Genomic DNA, 17,312 nt, shown 5'->3' on the forward strand with positions numbered 1-17,312 from the left:
AGCCACTACTCCCATTTTTGTATCATCAGCAAATTTGCTAAGAGTACACTCTGACCCTTCTTCCAGGTCGTTGATGAATATGTTAAATTTTGTTTTTCCTTCTGAGAATATTATACAATGGAAGGAAACAACCACAGTTTTAAAATCTATAATTGGGAAAAGAAATAAAGCACAAAGAAAAATACTCAATGCTGTTTGAGAAACCAACAATCAGACAATAGTTATGAGCCTGCCTTTCCAAGTGCTGCTTATATTCACCTTCTGTCCAATGCGTCCAATGTAATTCAATCCCTGCCCAAACCATCTGAAGATAACACTGATCAGTTATGAGGAAAATCTGGTATAATGTTCAGATAATGCAGAAGTCCAGACAAAATTTTCAGTCAGTCGACTGAACAGCTCTGTTTGCAAATCATCTTCTTAACAGAGTCCAGCATAATAGAAAAAGGTTTTATGCTTCTTTTGATTCCACAGTTTATAGAGCTATAATTTAACTTCCTGTAAGTCTCTAGACCCCAGGACAATACAAACAGGTGCAGCTTTGTCCACTTCACAAATAGGTTATGCAGATCTACAGAGCTGAGGATCTGGTCTTATGTTAATGGCAAAGCAATGCTAATAAAAATTATCTCTTTAGATTCTCATGTTTCTCAGTGATGTACACAGAAAAAGAAACCACTGAGACAAAAATAGCTTTTATGAACTATTTCAGGGCTATGGAAAAAAAAGTCCACGAATCACTAAATTTGCTTATACTGTGAACAACCATCGCTCTATATAACTTTTCAGTTTTTCTTGGTGTTTATAAAATGTAAATCTGTACATACCTTTATAAAATTTAGGCAAATTATCCACCATCTACATTGAAATCTGAGATGCTTTAGTAAATGTCAGTCTAAAACCAGATAAATTAAATCTGCTATTCATGTATAATCTTCCACACAAGTATAGGTTGTGAAAAGGTGGTTTAGGTTTCTATAAGCATACTGATTCTAATCCAGAATTAATCAAGTAAATAAATTTGCCAAAAGACACATAAATCTCTGTGTGCTTTTGACTTGTAAAATTATCTGTAAAATGTTTTATTAACAGCAGGTGGCAACCTTTGAAAATTGGACTGTAGCAGCATGGTTTAACTTTTAAATACACAAATGCAAATTATGTCAAGAATGGTTCTATAAGCAGAGGCTGGTTAATCTGAACGTCTGCTTATCAAGAAGATTCACATTAAGCCTCTCTTAGTGCTGTGCTTTTATGGAGGACAATTGTATTAACTATGGAAATTATAATTTGTTCAGGAATCCAATGCACATGCTGGCTTGTATTGCTTTTCAAAGAATGAATGTTTTGTTAAAATTAAAGAGATCATATGAGAAATAAGTTAAACTTAGTTAACTTTTCCAGTGTAGCATTATAACTTTGTAACTACAAATAGTCCTTTCATTGTTCTTTGAATGCAGTGAGAGTCATGGTTTTACTGTACTGCAAACAGTCTGATACGAAAATGTGGGCTTGATAACATAAAATTCACATCTGATATATTTCCCATTTCCCAACCTGAAGAATCCCTGCCATTTAAGTCCTTTCTCTGACTATGACAGAACACAGCCATCGAAATGTCCAGAAGTCCAAGAGATTACTAGACTGATTTTTGCTGCTTCCTGACTTGCAGTTCAGAACAAATAATTTCCCAAGTGAATGACTGAGACAAACTGCACTTCTTATACCTTATTTTGTTATCTTACACCTGTTCAACAATGCATTCTTTTACTTTAGGACAATGTGCCTTTCCTGATAAATATGATCAGATTCACCAGCTGTTCTTTATTCATCGCTTCGGAAGAAATTCAAAAGTACACTTTTATTACCTTTCAGTGAGAAAGATTCAAAAATGTTGGGAAGCCAAAATAAAATGTTCTGCAAAGAAATATATTTAAGCATTATACTAAAACAGGAAAGATGTGCCTTTTTAATTTTAAATTACTTTCCTTTTTATAAAATGCTGATCATACATTCATTCATCCTATACAGTACAGAAAGGTTCACCTTTTTCCCTTATTTTTATCGCACCGGAATTCACCCCAAATATATTACAAACAATTCTCTTGTGCACTGGATAAAAGGAGTTCCATGATTTAGAAAACTAGACCCAATATTCTGAGAAACAGCGCATTCAGAGAGAATTTCTGTAGTAAGTCATTGCAGATCCAAATAATACAGCATACCCAGACAATAAAGAATTTTTCTGGAAACTTTCTTCACTATTTATTTTGATTTATTTAAAACATGATACATTGCTCATATATCCAATAGGGCTGGCTAGTTTGAATCTAGCTACATAAACATAACTCTACTAAGAAAAACAGCAGCCAATTGTCTAAAACCAGGCCAGGTATGGCTCTTCATGGCTATTTCTCTATGGATATTGATCTTGTCTCTCCTGAAGGTAAGCATTAAAGTAAGCCATGCTGTAGCGTAGATAATAACAGTGATCGTATTTGCATCTCACCAGGACATCTTTGTTCACTGCACCGTCTAACTTCCTCTCCAGTTCCTTCACACTGGTGCCCAGTCACGGCAGCACCTTGACAGATCCTTATCCGCCTCTCCCAGCCACCGTCACAGGATTTGGAACAGCCACTCCAGTGGCCCCACTGGTTCCACTGGCCATTTGCTGTTTGGAAAAATATAGTTACAGTGGTGATATAAAGACAGTCATAAAGGCAGATATATAGGATATTCTTTACTTGGGTAAGAGAGGAAAGCCCTCCAGATATAAAGAACTGACAGAAGTGGAAGATGTACATACATGGAAGATGGGGAAGTCTACTTGGCTCTTAAATAGGAAATTGTTGTCTAAATGCTTTGCATTTCAAGATAAAAATAATTGGTACACATTAACTTTCACTTAGACTACCAAATAGACATTGTCCCTTTTGTATTTTTTTCACATACTTGTATAATGCTATTGTATGGTAATGATACACATTTCCAATGTGCATAGGCACCCTTTAAAAAACTAAATAAAAATATTTTTGCATGGGATATTTCAGGAGCTTGATTTTTACATGCTCTGACAGTGCAAATGATGTTTAAAAGTAGGTATAAATGTATTTTACCCACACCTTCAGGCTGCTTTTATACTTCCAGAGGATCATGAAGTAGTCTCAGTGTGAAAGGGAATCAGTTCATAGACGTTCACTTTCTAGGTTCGTGAAACACTTTATTGAGGTTTTAAGGCCTCAAACATCTTTTTAGAACTGTTGAATGTCCTTTAAATGGTGATAAAACCAAGAAGCTGATAGGCAGCCCATCACGCATTCTTTCTGGACATATTCTTCAGCCTTTTATCTCATCAAATGAAAAAGACCGAGGTCCCAGGCCTTCCTCTGGAGGTGGCAGCTGTGTCCCTCTGCAGCATGCTGACACCTGCGGCAGGCCAGGATCCTGCCAGCACAGCCCCAGTTCCCAGCTCAGCAAGACCAGCCCCTGAGCCTCTCCTGAGCAGGAGAGGCAGAGCTGCAGTTCTCCGCGCCAGTCGTTACTCACCCGTGCACTCGGGGTTATAGCACTCCCGGCTCTCCGCCCAGGGCCCTCTGCACTCGGAGCCGCCGTGGGCCGCCGCCGTGCACTGCCGGCTCCGCTGCTGTGTGCCGTTGGAGCAGGTCACCGAGCACTGGCTCCACGAGCTCCACTCCTGCCACTGACCGTCGACTGCCACGGCAGGCACGAAAGAGATGGACACAGCAGAGTTACCACCTAGGCCGGGCAGAGCCTCACGGCTTCCTTCTAGGTTAACGGGGTTTCAACCTAGGCCTGAACGCAGCCCTGGCTCTGGGCCTAGCCTGAAGATGCTCCATTTCTTACAGCAATCAAATACAGAAACTGCCCTTATAAGATACTTTAAAACAGTGTAAAAATGTTTTCCTTTTTCTTCAAGCAGAGAATGTTTAATCTCCTCTAATAATAAACTGATATAACGAGGGATAAATTACAATTTTGCTCACATACTGTACAGTTTGAAAGGCCTTATTAAAAGCAAGGCCCTATTAAAAAGACTGGCCTTGTCTTTTTAAGAAAAAGTGGGGGCCAATCTTGTACCATGTAAACGCTGAGCTCTTCAAAGTGATTTATTGCAGCTGCAGCGATCACTCAGATGGGTCAGTTTACAGGATTATTGGTCCTGATTGTGAAATTAGGGCTCTTTAGTTGAACAGGAAAAGAAAACAGGAGCTACCACTTCGCCTCACGTACAGTCTCGGTTCTCTAAACTTACAACGCTGAATATACTGTTACCATTCACCCTCCCTGTAAGGTAAATGACACCAGTTCTTCAAGGTTCTTTTGAGGTAAAATTAGAAGGACAGAAACGGCCTGCCTTCTCCTCAGGTCTGCTTCTGCGTTTGCATATTGCAAAATATTCTTTCTGAACTTGTCAAGTTGAATTTTTAAACAATTTAGTATTTTGTATTAGCCCACACATTTTAGTTTGGACGAATGTTCCCATGAGCAAAAGTTTAGGACTATTATTTTCAGCTTCATATATCAGAAAGCTTCTTGAGATAAATTGTTTCTAAACCTCCCCAAAAGATAAAAAATATAAAGTTTCCAAGCAAGTGAAAAATTATATGCTCTGTAACAGATAATAAGACCAGACAGTATTTTTGAAAACGGGTAAGAATTATGAAATACGTTGCTACTGCTGTGCTAATTCTGAATTCTGCGTCCATACAAACTTCAGCAGTCGTCAGTTCCTCACCGCACCTCCTGCAGTTACCCAATATAAACTCGAAATGTAGGTTGCAATACCATTTTGATTAATCCTCGTCCTTGAAATCCTGGGTTTATAAACTACTACCGCTGAAAAAGCACCTCCACTAGAAACGGGTAACTCCACTTGGTGCACTTGCCAACCCCTCATTCCAGGATTCTTCTAAAGGAGAGTTGGAACAGCAGCTTCCTACGTTGATAATGTTAGGAATTAAAGCAGGAAGCAGAATCTTTAAGTCAGTGATTGAACATACTGTGTCTATATGGGTGCGCCCCTGTTCAGTGAAATACAGAGGTGAACTACTTTAACGCTGGCTGACAGTAACCACAGAATATTTCTAACGGTTCAAATACACCATCCGTATCAGCAACCAGTGAATTAAAGGGAGAGAGGTTTTGAGGCTTTTTCCTAAAGTTCTATATTAAATATTCTAAGTAATGCCTTGTTGTGAACCACTTCTCAGCGCAGATGCCTCTCAAGCTATGAAGCTGCTCCCTGATAATTTATTCAGCAGAAATTGGAGACCTTTCCAAACATGGAAGCTAGTTGCATTCATTGATCATAAAAGGTTTATGTGAAGAGGAAAACATTATGGAAATTACATTTCAGTGCACCCTCTTCAGTATTATTCATTGGTATATAGTATTATTTAGGATAGGAAAGATCAAAATAATTATTACAGTGCCTTTTGAGAAAACTCATTCCTTGGCTTCCCATATATATTTCATACGTCTTCCTTCTTTATCTTTAGGAGCAAATAGGGTGTGAGTTTTCTATTTCAGAAACATCAGTAAAAAAAAAAAAATAAAGAATTAAACATGAAGATTCCCTTTTAAAATTTAACATTCCAATTACAGTGAATCTTAACAGTTGGCAAAAATTTAAACTGTTACTTTTAAATGCAACCAGTAAATAAATTCCTCCAGTGAAGCTAATTTCGGTACAAATGACTGCTCTAAATCCAGAACTCTCAAATAACTGCCTATTTTTACAGATTAGTTGTAGTATCTTTTGTGTTTCTTTGCAATACTGAAGTGAGCTGAACACATTAACTTCTTCTCTGATATTTTTATTTGGCATTTCTTCTGTTGTCAACTCTGCTTCATACCCATATTGGATTATTTCAAAAATTTTCCACAAATTTTGTCCTAAACCTGGAGTATGCTTTGCTGATGAGAAGAAAAGCGAAGATCAGGTTCATAGAGATCTAAGAGATTTAGGTTTAATCCTGTGAGGCACTAAATTCCATATGCCCCATCATCTCTGTTTTCAAATCGTCAGACAACCATTTTCTAATGAAATGCCCATCAGCCCCTTTTCGGGAAGAGCTCTGGTGATGGAGAATCTACTTGCAGCAGTGTTGCGAACTGTGGATATTCAATGAGCCCACTGCAAGGGCAACCTACGTACTGTCAGACAGAACTCATGAAAGAGATTTCTCATTACAGGTACCTGACACCTCTTTAATACCTTACGATGAGTTCAATAACCATAAATTATCATTGTGTATATAATCTTCTTCATCGTTATTGAACTTCCTGTAATACTTACATGTATACACACATATAATATGTAGATATTATATGCATACATACATATATATGTGTATACATATGTATATAGACATACATACATAAATATATATAGGTACCCATATTGAACATTTTGGTCAAAATTAATCATAACACATGGACAAAAATTTTTAAATAAATTTTTAAATAATGATTATTTTTTCTGTTGTTAGTTTCAGTGGATGTAACGTTTAACATGAAGCCCATGCATTGTTTACTTGATTATGGGTATTTTTTTGAAAGTGGTTTAGCAACTAACTCCCTGAAATGTGGCACTTAAAATCCTTATCGTAAGGGCTTAACTGGGATCCAAATAATATCTTAGCTTGTGTCAGCCCTTCTCTCTACACATAGGTAAATAATATACATTTCAAATAAATTAATAACAATTGAAATTTTACAATTTCCCAAATACGTTTGTCGTTTGATGAATAAACAATTACAGTGAACCTTTAAGCAAACGATTCAAACAGATATGGCGGACACAAACTGTGCAACCTTGTTTGCCTTTTGTTTCTCCAAGACCAGTTCTGAATCAAGATTTCCTACACAACATACCATGTCCTATAGAGCCTAGAGTATCTTGAAGAAACTAATTGTCCTCTCGTGTGGTGTCTCGACCAGAGTTACCACCCTGATTATATCCTTAGTCACTACATCCAGAATTGGGAACATTACCCCATCTACTCACTTGGCATATTTTTTTTTCCATGTGCAAAAGGCAATAAAAAAACTACAAACAACCCACATTGAATGCACTGTAATAAAGCAGAGAGTGGCGATATGAGCTCACCAGGGCAGAGTGCAATATTGCAAGGTTTATGTTGTGTTTCAGGTCCATCACATGATCTTCCCCCATACTGGGGCGGTATACATGACCTTGTCCTAGTTCTTTGGCCTCGACCACATGTGAATGAACACAAACTCCAAGGCGACCATTCCTCCCAAACGCCATGTACTGCAACAAACCAAACAGATTTTAACCAGAAACCGACACACAATAACAGAAGGATTTCAAAATAAACAAGATCAATATTTTAAATGGCATTTTTTCTGCCAACTTGAAGGAAATAAATACATAGGTAATCTTTGCATTGACAAACAAATCCTTTACAAAACTTAGTCAATATCAATTTTAAAAGTATGCTTTCTCTAAAATACCTTCAACTTTGAAACATTTTCTCTAACATTAAACTAATTGCACTACCACATTATCTTTCCTTTCATTCTCTTAAGAAAGATGGCTTCCCTTTTCAACAGTTAGTTATAATATTTTTGGTGCCTGACTGGAGAGATATTTAATAGTCCTGATTTTCGGAAGTCTAGTCTTTGTGAAAATCAAGCATGTACTTTATGCATCAAGGCAACACTAAAACCTCGAAGCAACCAAAATTAAGCTTTCTTTTGAAAATACAAGAATGAATGCAATAATTTCTTACTGTGTCACCATCATAAATTCGGGCTGTAATCTTAAAACTATTTCATTTGTTTAAATTCTGGTGGAAACATGGCAGCACATATGCTAGATTATCTTCCCCCAAAATTCCAAGACTACATAAGCAAGAGAGATATGCTCTCTTTCCTTACATGATCAAATTCATTGATTTAACATACACAGCAATACATGCATTGCTCTATCTTAAAAAAAAGTTCACCCAACAAACTTAAAGTTCAGAGTACACAATAAATTACAAACATAGCAATCTTTTTATACAAGTATACCATAAAATTAATATAACGAATCATATAAAATGCATCTTTCTCTACCTTAATTTTTTTCCACTGAAGGAGAAACTTAATATACAATATCCATATGAGCTTATATACCATATACATTCTCTTTTCAGAAACAATTGATATTAAATTTTCAGCCAGTTCTCTAATATATTATAGTTAACCATGTACTGGTAAGACAATTCCATACATGCACTGGTAAAACAGTTCTTTATAAATCGAAAAATACTGCAAAATAAACTTCAGTTATTTTTCTTCTGTTTAAAAGAAAAGCAGTTGCACAGATTTAAACTAGGCTCTGTGAAGACAGGAAGGTAGTAATGAGAACTGTAGTAATGCCAGATATTTAAGAAAAATCCAGAGGCTTAGTACCCAGACTAAGCATCACACTCGGTATCACGTAACTCTGTGTTTCCACAACCCTGTCTGTTTGAAGGGTGTCTGGAGGGTGAAAGTGCATAACATCTCTGTGTATCATTGGTAATGGTTCACAACGTTACCGGAGAAATAGATTTTCTGGTTTGTCCTCATTTTTTTTTCATCACTGGGAAAGAACTTCTCGTATCCTCCTTTCTTTTGCCCTGAAGGCATGTATCACCCACCCAGTTCCTACAAATAAAACCCTTTTTTTTTGGTTGCAAGGGTGTGGAAGGACGTTCCGCTCCCTGTCATATTATCACAAAATCATCAGTAAGATCAAGGGGAAATCTCCATGTAGGTAAGTTCTACTGCATTTCATTAAAAGGAAAATTGTAACTTCAGATGCTATGTTGAGATAAGAAGTTTGTTAGCTGACTTCTGAGAAATTGTACCTGACAGAAAATGTCAAGCTTTCAGGGAAAATTTTAACCTACTAGGTAACACCTCAATTGATGGAAGGTTTTTAGTTGGTTGCATACAAGTGGTCAAAACACACTACAATTATTCCATGCCCTATATGCCTAGCTTAATTAAAACTATCTTATTCTAAATATCACATCAATCTGCAGCAACATTCCTCAGGAACATCCCAAAATAATGTTAAGGTGTCAGATTTTAGTCTAGTTATTTTAGAAACCTTGATTAACTCTGATATTTTGGTCAGAACCAGGAAATCAAACTCTTCTAAAACAAGTAAATTAATGACTGTCTCTGCATATAATCCCTTACGTTTCATCTTTTTTCAACAGGTACTACACTTAGACGGCTACTCTGATCCAGCCAGATGATCTGAAGATTTTTTTCTCATTGGAAAAGTGCTATATTCTGAATCCAGATATATCTCTAATGAGGAACCAATAATGAGAAACCATAATGAGTAACCAATTAGTCAGGTCAGATTCCAAAATGTAGTCAGTAATTACAACGATATAATTTCATCTCCTCCTGGTAGAAGATGCTCCTGATATTAAGATGCTGAGGCCCAACAAGAAGAACTTCAAAAAGTAAAAAAAGCAAAACCAAAATTAGAAGATTATTCTGTAAAAAATACCTTAGAATGGTCTTGATACTATGTAGACACAGAGTGAGGTTTTCCAGGATATATGTGAGTTTAAGTCCTTTGTTTAATTTGGAGTTTTGATGCTGTCAAAATGTTTTAGGTTAGTTGTCTTCCTTTAAAAATGACAAAAAAATGAGCTGAGGGGCTCTTTGAAGACACTGTCTTGAACCAAAAGGTTGCGTATCTCTTCTGGCAAGAGTTACTGCATGCCAGCAGCAACACAGAATAATTCTTTTGTGATATGGGATCTGAACATAAACCAAGACAAAACGTTTCACTTTGGGTAGACTCAAATATACAGCAGCCTCTGTCTGTACTTGTGCTTAAAGTAAGCTGTGTCCAAAATCATCTTCTGTGACACTATTTAGCTCATTAAGCAAAAATTTCACAGTACCTTCTTGTATGTATAGACTTGGATATCTGAAACTAGTAGATAACTAATAAAGACAAGGATAGGAAAGGAATAACACTAAGAAAACAACCAATGTCAGCAAACGAATATCAAGAATAATTAGTGCATTAAATGCATTACAGAAGACTCCAGTATTATCCAGATCAGCTTTAAGATAACATCTTAATTTAAAATTTCTTACCTCTGAATATTTTTTCCTGATATTTCACTTATCTTTTTTTCTTTAATACTACTTTCCAAATGCAAATACCCTATAACATCTGATGAATTATAGCCAGATGAGCTATGCCAAGTTATACCAGATGGAGAGCTGGCCCACAAAGAAGTTGCTGTTTCCTATAACGGAGTTTCAAATGAAAGAGTCCAAAGTTGGGACAAAAAAATATTCAGATTATTGCCAATTTATCTGTTAAAAACATCACAACAGAATGAGTTTGGATTACTGCAGAGCATGTTTCCATCCTGCCGCTCTGTGAACCAATTTATATTGAAGCAAACACACAGCGTTCACAATGTCCAACCACCGTAAAGTGGGAAAAGACACAAGGACATGCTGGCCTTCATGCTACGAGCATATTTTGGGAGATTTTTATTGGGATTTAAATGCTTTTGATTTGTTCAGCTTTAAAAGGAACAGCTATTTAAAAGTTATTATGGCCAAGTGCTACTGGTCCAGTACTATTTAATATCTTCATCACTAACGTAGTGGGATAGATCAAGTGCACCCTCAGCAAGTTTGCAGATGGCAGCAAGCTGAGTGTGTCATTGACATGCCTGAGGGGTGGGGTAACATCCAGAGGGACCTGGACAAACTTGAAAAGTGGAACCACGTGAACCTCATGAGGTTCAAAAAGGCCAAGTGCAAGGTCCTGAACCCAGGTCACGGCAACCCTCAGAATCAATACAGGCTGGGCAATGAAGGAATTGAAAACAGCCATGAGCCAGAAGACGTTTTTTTAGGAAAGATCAGATGTGGTGATATGAAAATATCTTGTCAGTTCCACTATTAGCTAGTGAGAATTGGCAGCCATTGCTCATACCCGGTGCCTGGAGACAAAAGCTGTACCCCGAAGCAGGAGTTCACATGTAAAGAAAGAGCTCTTTTGTGACCTCAGAAATATGGAGCAGTCCTTCTGCGTGAGCTTTGGAAGTTTGTTAGACAATGTGATTTTTAAGAACTACCTTTTTTCAGTTTACTCAGAGTGCAAATTAATTACCTTGGTTTTTGCATTACACGGGTTTTGTTGTTGTTGTTTTGATATGCAAAGTAGTTGTTCCTTATTGGAGAGAATGAAGATAAATTTTTGTAAAATCAGGTGATTTAGGTGATTTAAACCCTTTCCTCTTCTTTGGTAATAATAAATGAGCAAAAAAGAAGGCAGAATAGTAACTCATTGTGAGTGCAGGACTGTGTGTTTTCATGTTCACACTTCATGAAGGTTCAAAGGAATCTTTAAATCTATCTTTGGTTGTTTGGAATGCTTGTAGAGTTCTCTTTTTTCACTTTTTATTTGTGTACTTTCAAGTTGAGAGTGCTTTTGCAATGCATTCCACCGCTGGCAGACTCTAAGCTAGCCTAACCTTATTAGAAGTATCTGCCAATTTTGTATGAAAAAACATCAAGTGACTAAACTCAGCCCTGTCTGGAAGTCTCTACCCTGAAATACTAGAAAATGCATTGTGAATTGCTTACCTAAACTGCAGTAGTAAAGCATTAGGTGCTGAGAGCAGTTCTTACTACAGTGATGGTTTACCTGCATACAGTCTTTTAAGTTGCTTTCTACTACAGAGGTTCTCTAAATGCTTATAATGCTGGTACAGAGACTGATGGGATCACATATGCACTTCCCATTGGGTATTTCTAACACATGGCAACAGTATAAGAGTTCCACAGATTACGATACATGTGATTCTACATATTACTACTTATTCAGATAAAGTCCAGGGGATTCTTCGTGTATGACAACTTAGTTTACTTCAAAAATGGAGTGAGCTTCACCAGAATCTGAAGATGGCCCACCGCCCTCTTGGGATCAAATGTTGCAAAGAACTGAGGCATTTCTGTATCTGAAGGGAGTCATGTAATTTGGTTTGGTTTGTTTTTTTTTTTTTCATTTTGGACACAGCAGAGGAAAATTAATGTAGTCACAGGGCACATGCCTTCCCCTTTGCTTCCCATCCTAGATTAACCAGATCCAAAAGGAGAGTCTAAAGAAATGAGATGTGCACTTTCAGCAATTAGCTTGAACATGCCAGTCTCTTCTCTTCAGTGTATAACTACTGCTGAACTCCAACTATGCCCAGATCGCTGAGGAAAACTGTGATGCAAGATACCGATTACCTTGTGCCGGATGTAAAAGAGTTACTTTTCGTCTGATCTTTCTTCCTTTGCTGGGTACTTGTTGCCCTTTCTTGCCAGAACAATGTAGATGAAAGTCCATGAAGACATTACTGTGCAGAGAACATTGTCTGGCCCATTGCCTAGGATACAGTATTCTAAACGGTGATACAATTGCAGTGTAAAACAACGTATGCTGACTTAAACCATCCTGTTAACAAGCCTCTGCGATCTGGATTTCTTCCCTACTTTGTATTTGGTACTCATGTTATATCTTCTATTTTCTGAGTGAAAATCAGAAAACACAGATTTTTTAAAAAAATCTGAAACCATCAGAAATAAAACCCCTCTTGTTCCATGTCTTGACTGTTCTGAAAGTAAAAATAACAACACATGTGACAAAACTTCACAGCTGAGGAGAATTGTACTTCTCTGCTCTAACTGAAACGCCCTTACAAAATTCATGTTAAAAAAGTAATAAAAAGATACAGTTTCAAATATTTATAATTATACAGTTAAAAAACATCCACAGTTTTATTTATTGGCTGCTAACACTACCTGGACAGAGGGCAGTGTTATTGCAAACCCTTGATTCTCTTAAAGGGCCGCTGCAGTGTGTCCCGTAAGGTGATACACAAGTTCTGGTTCGCACCTGCGACCCTTGACCACAAGTAACTGAACACGTACTCCACTGGGCCCACTCTTCAACACCAGATTCACCTGTATTCAAGACAACAAGCAAACATGAATATAGACATAAGTATTAATGAGACATTTTTTTTGCTGAAGCTCATTTATCATCTGCTCTTATAAATCACAGAAAAATGTACCACACCAAAATAAATACTCAAAAATTCATGGAGTAAAGCAGCTCTGAAAATGTGCAATGAATAGAAAATAAAGACACCTACAATGCTGCAGTCACGTAATGCCTGTCAGAGGGAAACACTTTGATCGTTTAGCATATTTACAAATTTATGAGAACTACCGCCCTTCAACACTTTAGAAACAACACTGCCCTCAGGATGCTAAAAGAACATAGACAACTCTTCCTATTTAATATTGAAGGATTTACCTTTGATATTTACACTTAACACTCTAGAATGAAGGCTAGGTTTAGGGAATTCTACCAGTAAGGGAACTCTGATCAAAAAACCAAACAAACCAAGCCCCTGATTTTTTATATTTTCTTCAGTGGAAGAGAGTCATTTGGCATTTGAGAGAAGTACCCTGGCAAAGAAAAGCACTTTGCTTACCAAATTTTAACCTAAATGGTGGGTTGGGAAATTTGGTTTGACCATTTACTGAACAGATTTGCTTCTTGCATTTGACCTGCAGGTGTGCTAAACTCTTGGATGTACTAGACCCAATATTGCATTTAGTACATACCACTATGTGGAAAATTGTCAGATGTGATTTATTAATACTGTACATTTGAATAGCATTTTTTTATTGTTGAGAAATAGCAGATTCTATTATTTCTATTTCTTTGAAAGCAAGTAATGCATAAAGTCTTCTTGCATGGATGTGCAGGAAAGAATGCTTAAATTTAGTTTCCATGAACAGCCATACACACTGGTCTGGAATTCCTTTCCCAAAGACATTAATGTTCAGAAAACTGGATCTCTCAAGTATTCCCAGAAAGCAAATGCAAAAATAGAATGAATATACCTCACTGTACAATTTGAGTAAAAAACCCGTGGACTCACGTTCACCTTCTTCCATTAAAAATCAGTATAAAATGACATGCTGAAGCCTCTTTTACACGCTTGATTTTAAAACTTAAGTCCTTTTTAAAATAAATGGGATTTTTCGCTTAAAAACCAGCAGCATGAGACAACCTTCAGTCTTGAATAGCTTGCTTAACATTTCAGTTATCTCAATATACCTCTAGTATTCTAAATATTGGTCACCATTAAGGGAATGTCTGCAAACCAGGAATACTCTGGTGTTATCTTCTAAGAATTCTAAGATACGCTCTTTACTGAAAGTGTAATTGTGTAGCAAGCATCTGTGTAAGCCCTTTTTTTTTTTTTTTGTTTCCCTTGAAACCTTTGCAAAATGATTGTCTCTGTTAGTCCTCTAAGAAGAAATTCTAAGGCTATACAATGTCTTTTTTTAAAAAAAATTAAAAGTGCTTCTTATTCAATAACAAGGTAGAATGCTTTATAATTAGCACACAAATCTTCCTGCTTTTCATAAAATTATATACAATTCCAAAAATTTCTATGGACAAGAACAAAATATTGAGATTTTTCATACAGAAATTTACTAGAGTGATTTTTGTAGTTATTTTCTACATTTGCTAGGCAAAAAAGAAATTAATCGCTGATTATTGTTTTAATCATTTTTGTGATATGAATTTATCTTTCTGATTAGGTTTTACATGGCTCGGATTCAGGTTAGATGATATAATATGGTAAGTATAGTTATCATGTAGGTAGATATTAACAATTATAGAATATGTACCATAAGCCCCATATACATGGTTAAAATATTTGTATTACTATGGGTTTCCAGGCTAATATTTCTTTGTTTTTTCCTAAGTCTGAAGTTTGACTTTGCCTTTGCTAAAATGGTTTAGATGAAAAGTCAAACAAGGAAAAGTCAAAGCTATGCTTCTTAAGATGTTCCTCATTATGCAAAGCAGTCATATATACTCAGGGCAAATTATCCCTTATCCAACAGACATGGCGACCCGACATAGCTAATAAAATACAGAAACGAAGTATTAAAATTTTGGCTATCTTTATGTGATAAAAAGTTGCTCTTAACCCTTGGAATATAATGAAAAAATATCAGTACATGATACTAAGATGTGTGTTTGTATTGAATGAATTTTGAAATTAGTATCAATTATCAGAAGTTCTGATATTCACTTCATGAAAGGCAGAATCTAGCAATATACTTGAACATGCATAAGACAGAAGTCTTAAACATCCAGAGCAAGATCCTCCACACTAACATGATGTATGGTGCAAAAAGCGAAATCAGGTAAAATAAAGAGCAGATTTATCTCGCCAGCTGCTTTGCTTCCTTTTGCACAATGCATTATGATTTTTTGTTAACTTTTAGTTTTTCAAAGTATTTTGTACTGCTGCAGTATGGTTATTTCTTATTTTAAGACATTTTAATGGAGGGAAACATCTTCAAAGACATATCACACTGTAGTCAACCATTTTTAATTTAAGCAAATAGACTTTATTTTCTAGAATAAACTTAGATTGCCTAAGCAATAGGCAAATACATCTCCTATTGTTTTCTTTCTCTCTTTTCCATTTTTTTCCTTTTCTGAAATAAATTTCAAAAGGGCTCCTTTTTATTTTCCTTCTAGTTTTCCATTTCAAGTAATTTCTCTATCTATTGTAATAAACCTAGAATCTCAAATTAACTAGTGGCAAGCTAACAAGCCCTCATTCTTCCCTGCTGCTCGACATGTAAGAGGAAATGTAACTTACTGTATGGAAGGCCTCATTGGTATGTGTAACACTTACCTGTATTATACTCTCTAAATCCCATAACACCTAAGGGAAGGATCAGTCCAAACAGATAAAATGACAAATAAGGACAATAAATTATTCACACAATATTTCTTTAAAATGAAATGTTTTGCTGCCTCATATCACTCACAAACAGTAAAATGTATATTTTAATACCACATTTAAAAACTCATTTTAAAACTCTTCCATTCCCAGCAAAATTCTGCGGATTAACTCCACTGTTCTAACAGTACTAAATGCTGTTCATAAGTATTTCTGGGACAAATCTCTATTGTTATTTCTCTGCCTTTTTAAACCATATAAACATTTTGTCACACTTCTGCATCGGTTTCATTATAACACAAAATAAAATATTAAAATACAAAAAACCCTCATAAACTCAGGATCCATTTACTTTAGAGGTTATTAGACTTCTTAGTTCATGGGTAAATTCATGAGATAGATAGATATGTTAGAAAAAACCTTATTAATCAGTTTAAGAAGATAACACATTAATTACAACACAAGAAAATGAATGCATTAGAGGGGAAGAAAATATGCAATGATCATTACAAAGGAAAATCAAAATGGAGAAGAGATGAAAATTAGTATGTCCAAAAAGAGCACAGTACTACTTAAAATGTGTTAACCTCCAGTATGTAAAATACAGATTTCCTCAAAGTTGGGCATGCAAATTTATATGCTTTGCTGACATATCTCATATGCTTTCAAAAAAGGGCCTTAAAAACCAAGCCTATGTAATTTTGAACGTTCATCTCCCACTCCACACACACAATCTACCAGAAGGTGATGGTATAAGAGCAGCATTTATAATGCAGTTCTCTAACACCCATAATAGATGCACTGCAATGTATGACTAGAAATTATCAAATACAAGTTTTACCTGATAATATGGAAGTTTTAGGGACTTATATGAGGAAATAAAACAGATGATCTACTTATTTTTTTGAGTAATTGTATGAATTCAAGTAGCAGCATAAAAGCAGAGGTGTTATTCTATGTAGTAAGCAATTAACATTCTAAGTCTAAGCTAGTTATGTAAGTAGTAAGTTCTACTTGCTCAAACAAAAGCTGCGTGGAGACCAAGAGTGTCCTAGCCTCCCTTCTTTCTCTACATTCGCTTACAGTAGTATCGACTGGGAGTTAGCCATAAAAGTAGTCCTATAGATTAATAGGAGGGAAACAGACTTTTTCCACTTTTAAATTCTTTACCAAACAGATCTACACCAACTGACTATACATGTATTTAAATTACTTAATATATTGATTTCTGCAAATCTGTTAAGTAAAGCACCCTACTACTACAGAAGTCAACATGCAACATAACTAGAAGCAATTATATTTCTTTTACTAAAGTGAATATAAACTGGAAGCATTATGTATGACCGATGCAGGAATATTTTCTAAGTTAGTAACTATGAAATACAGAGTAAGTTCGTTTCAAATCCATACAATAATTATGGGGCACAAGATTTTCAACGCAGTAACTTACTGGAATGGAGTGTG

General features: G+C 36.0%; 1 protein-coding gene across 1 annotated transcript in view; it reads right to left on the reverse strand.

Moving 5' to 3' along the window:
* The window catches only part of LOC104490869 (brain-specific angiogenesis inhibitor 3-like), a gene marked incomplete at both ends in the record, with an annotated part of 52,313 nt that overhangs the window by 34,001 nt on the left and 1,000 nt on the right, over nt 1–17,312 (reverse strand). The window contains 4 exons of the mRNA XM_010133217.1: nt 2,510–2,674; nt 3,550–3,714; nt 7,136–7,300; nt 12,865–13,026. Coding sequence (XP_010131519.1) covers nt 2,510–2,674; nt 3,550–3,714; nt 7,136–7,300; nt 12,865–13,026 — 657 coding nt within the window. The remainder of the gene's footprint in view (nt 1–2,509; nt 2,675–3,549; nt 3,715–7,135; nt 7,301–12,864; nt 13,027–17,312) is intronic.

The sequence above is a fragment of the Buceros rhinoceros genome, unplaced genomic scaffold (genome assembly GCF_000710305.1).
Source record: "Buceros rhinoceros silvestris isolate BGI_N320 unplaced genomic scaffold, ASM71030v1 scaffold4743, whole genome shotgun sequence".
In the NCBI taxonomy this organism is placed as follows: Eukaryota; Metazoa; Chordata; class Aves; order Bucerotiformes; family Bucerotidae; genus Buceros; species Buceros rhinoceros.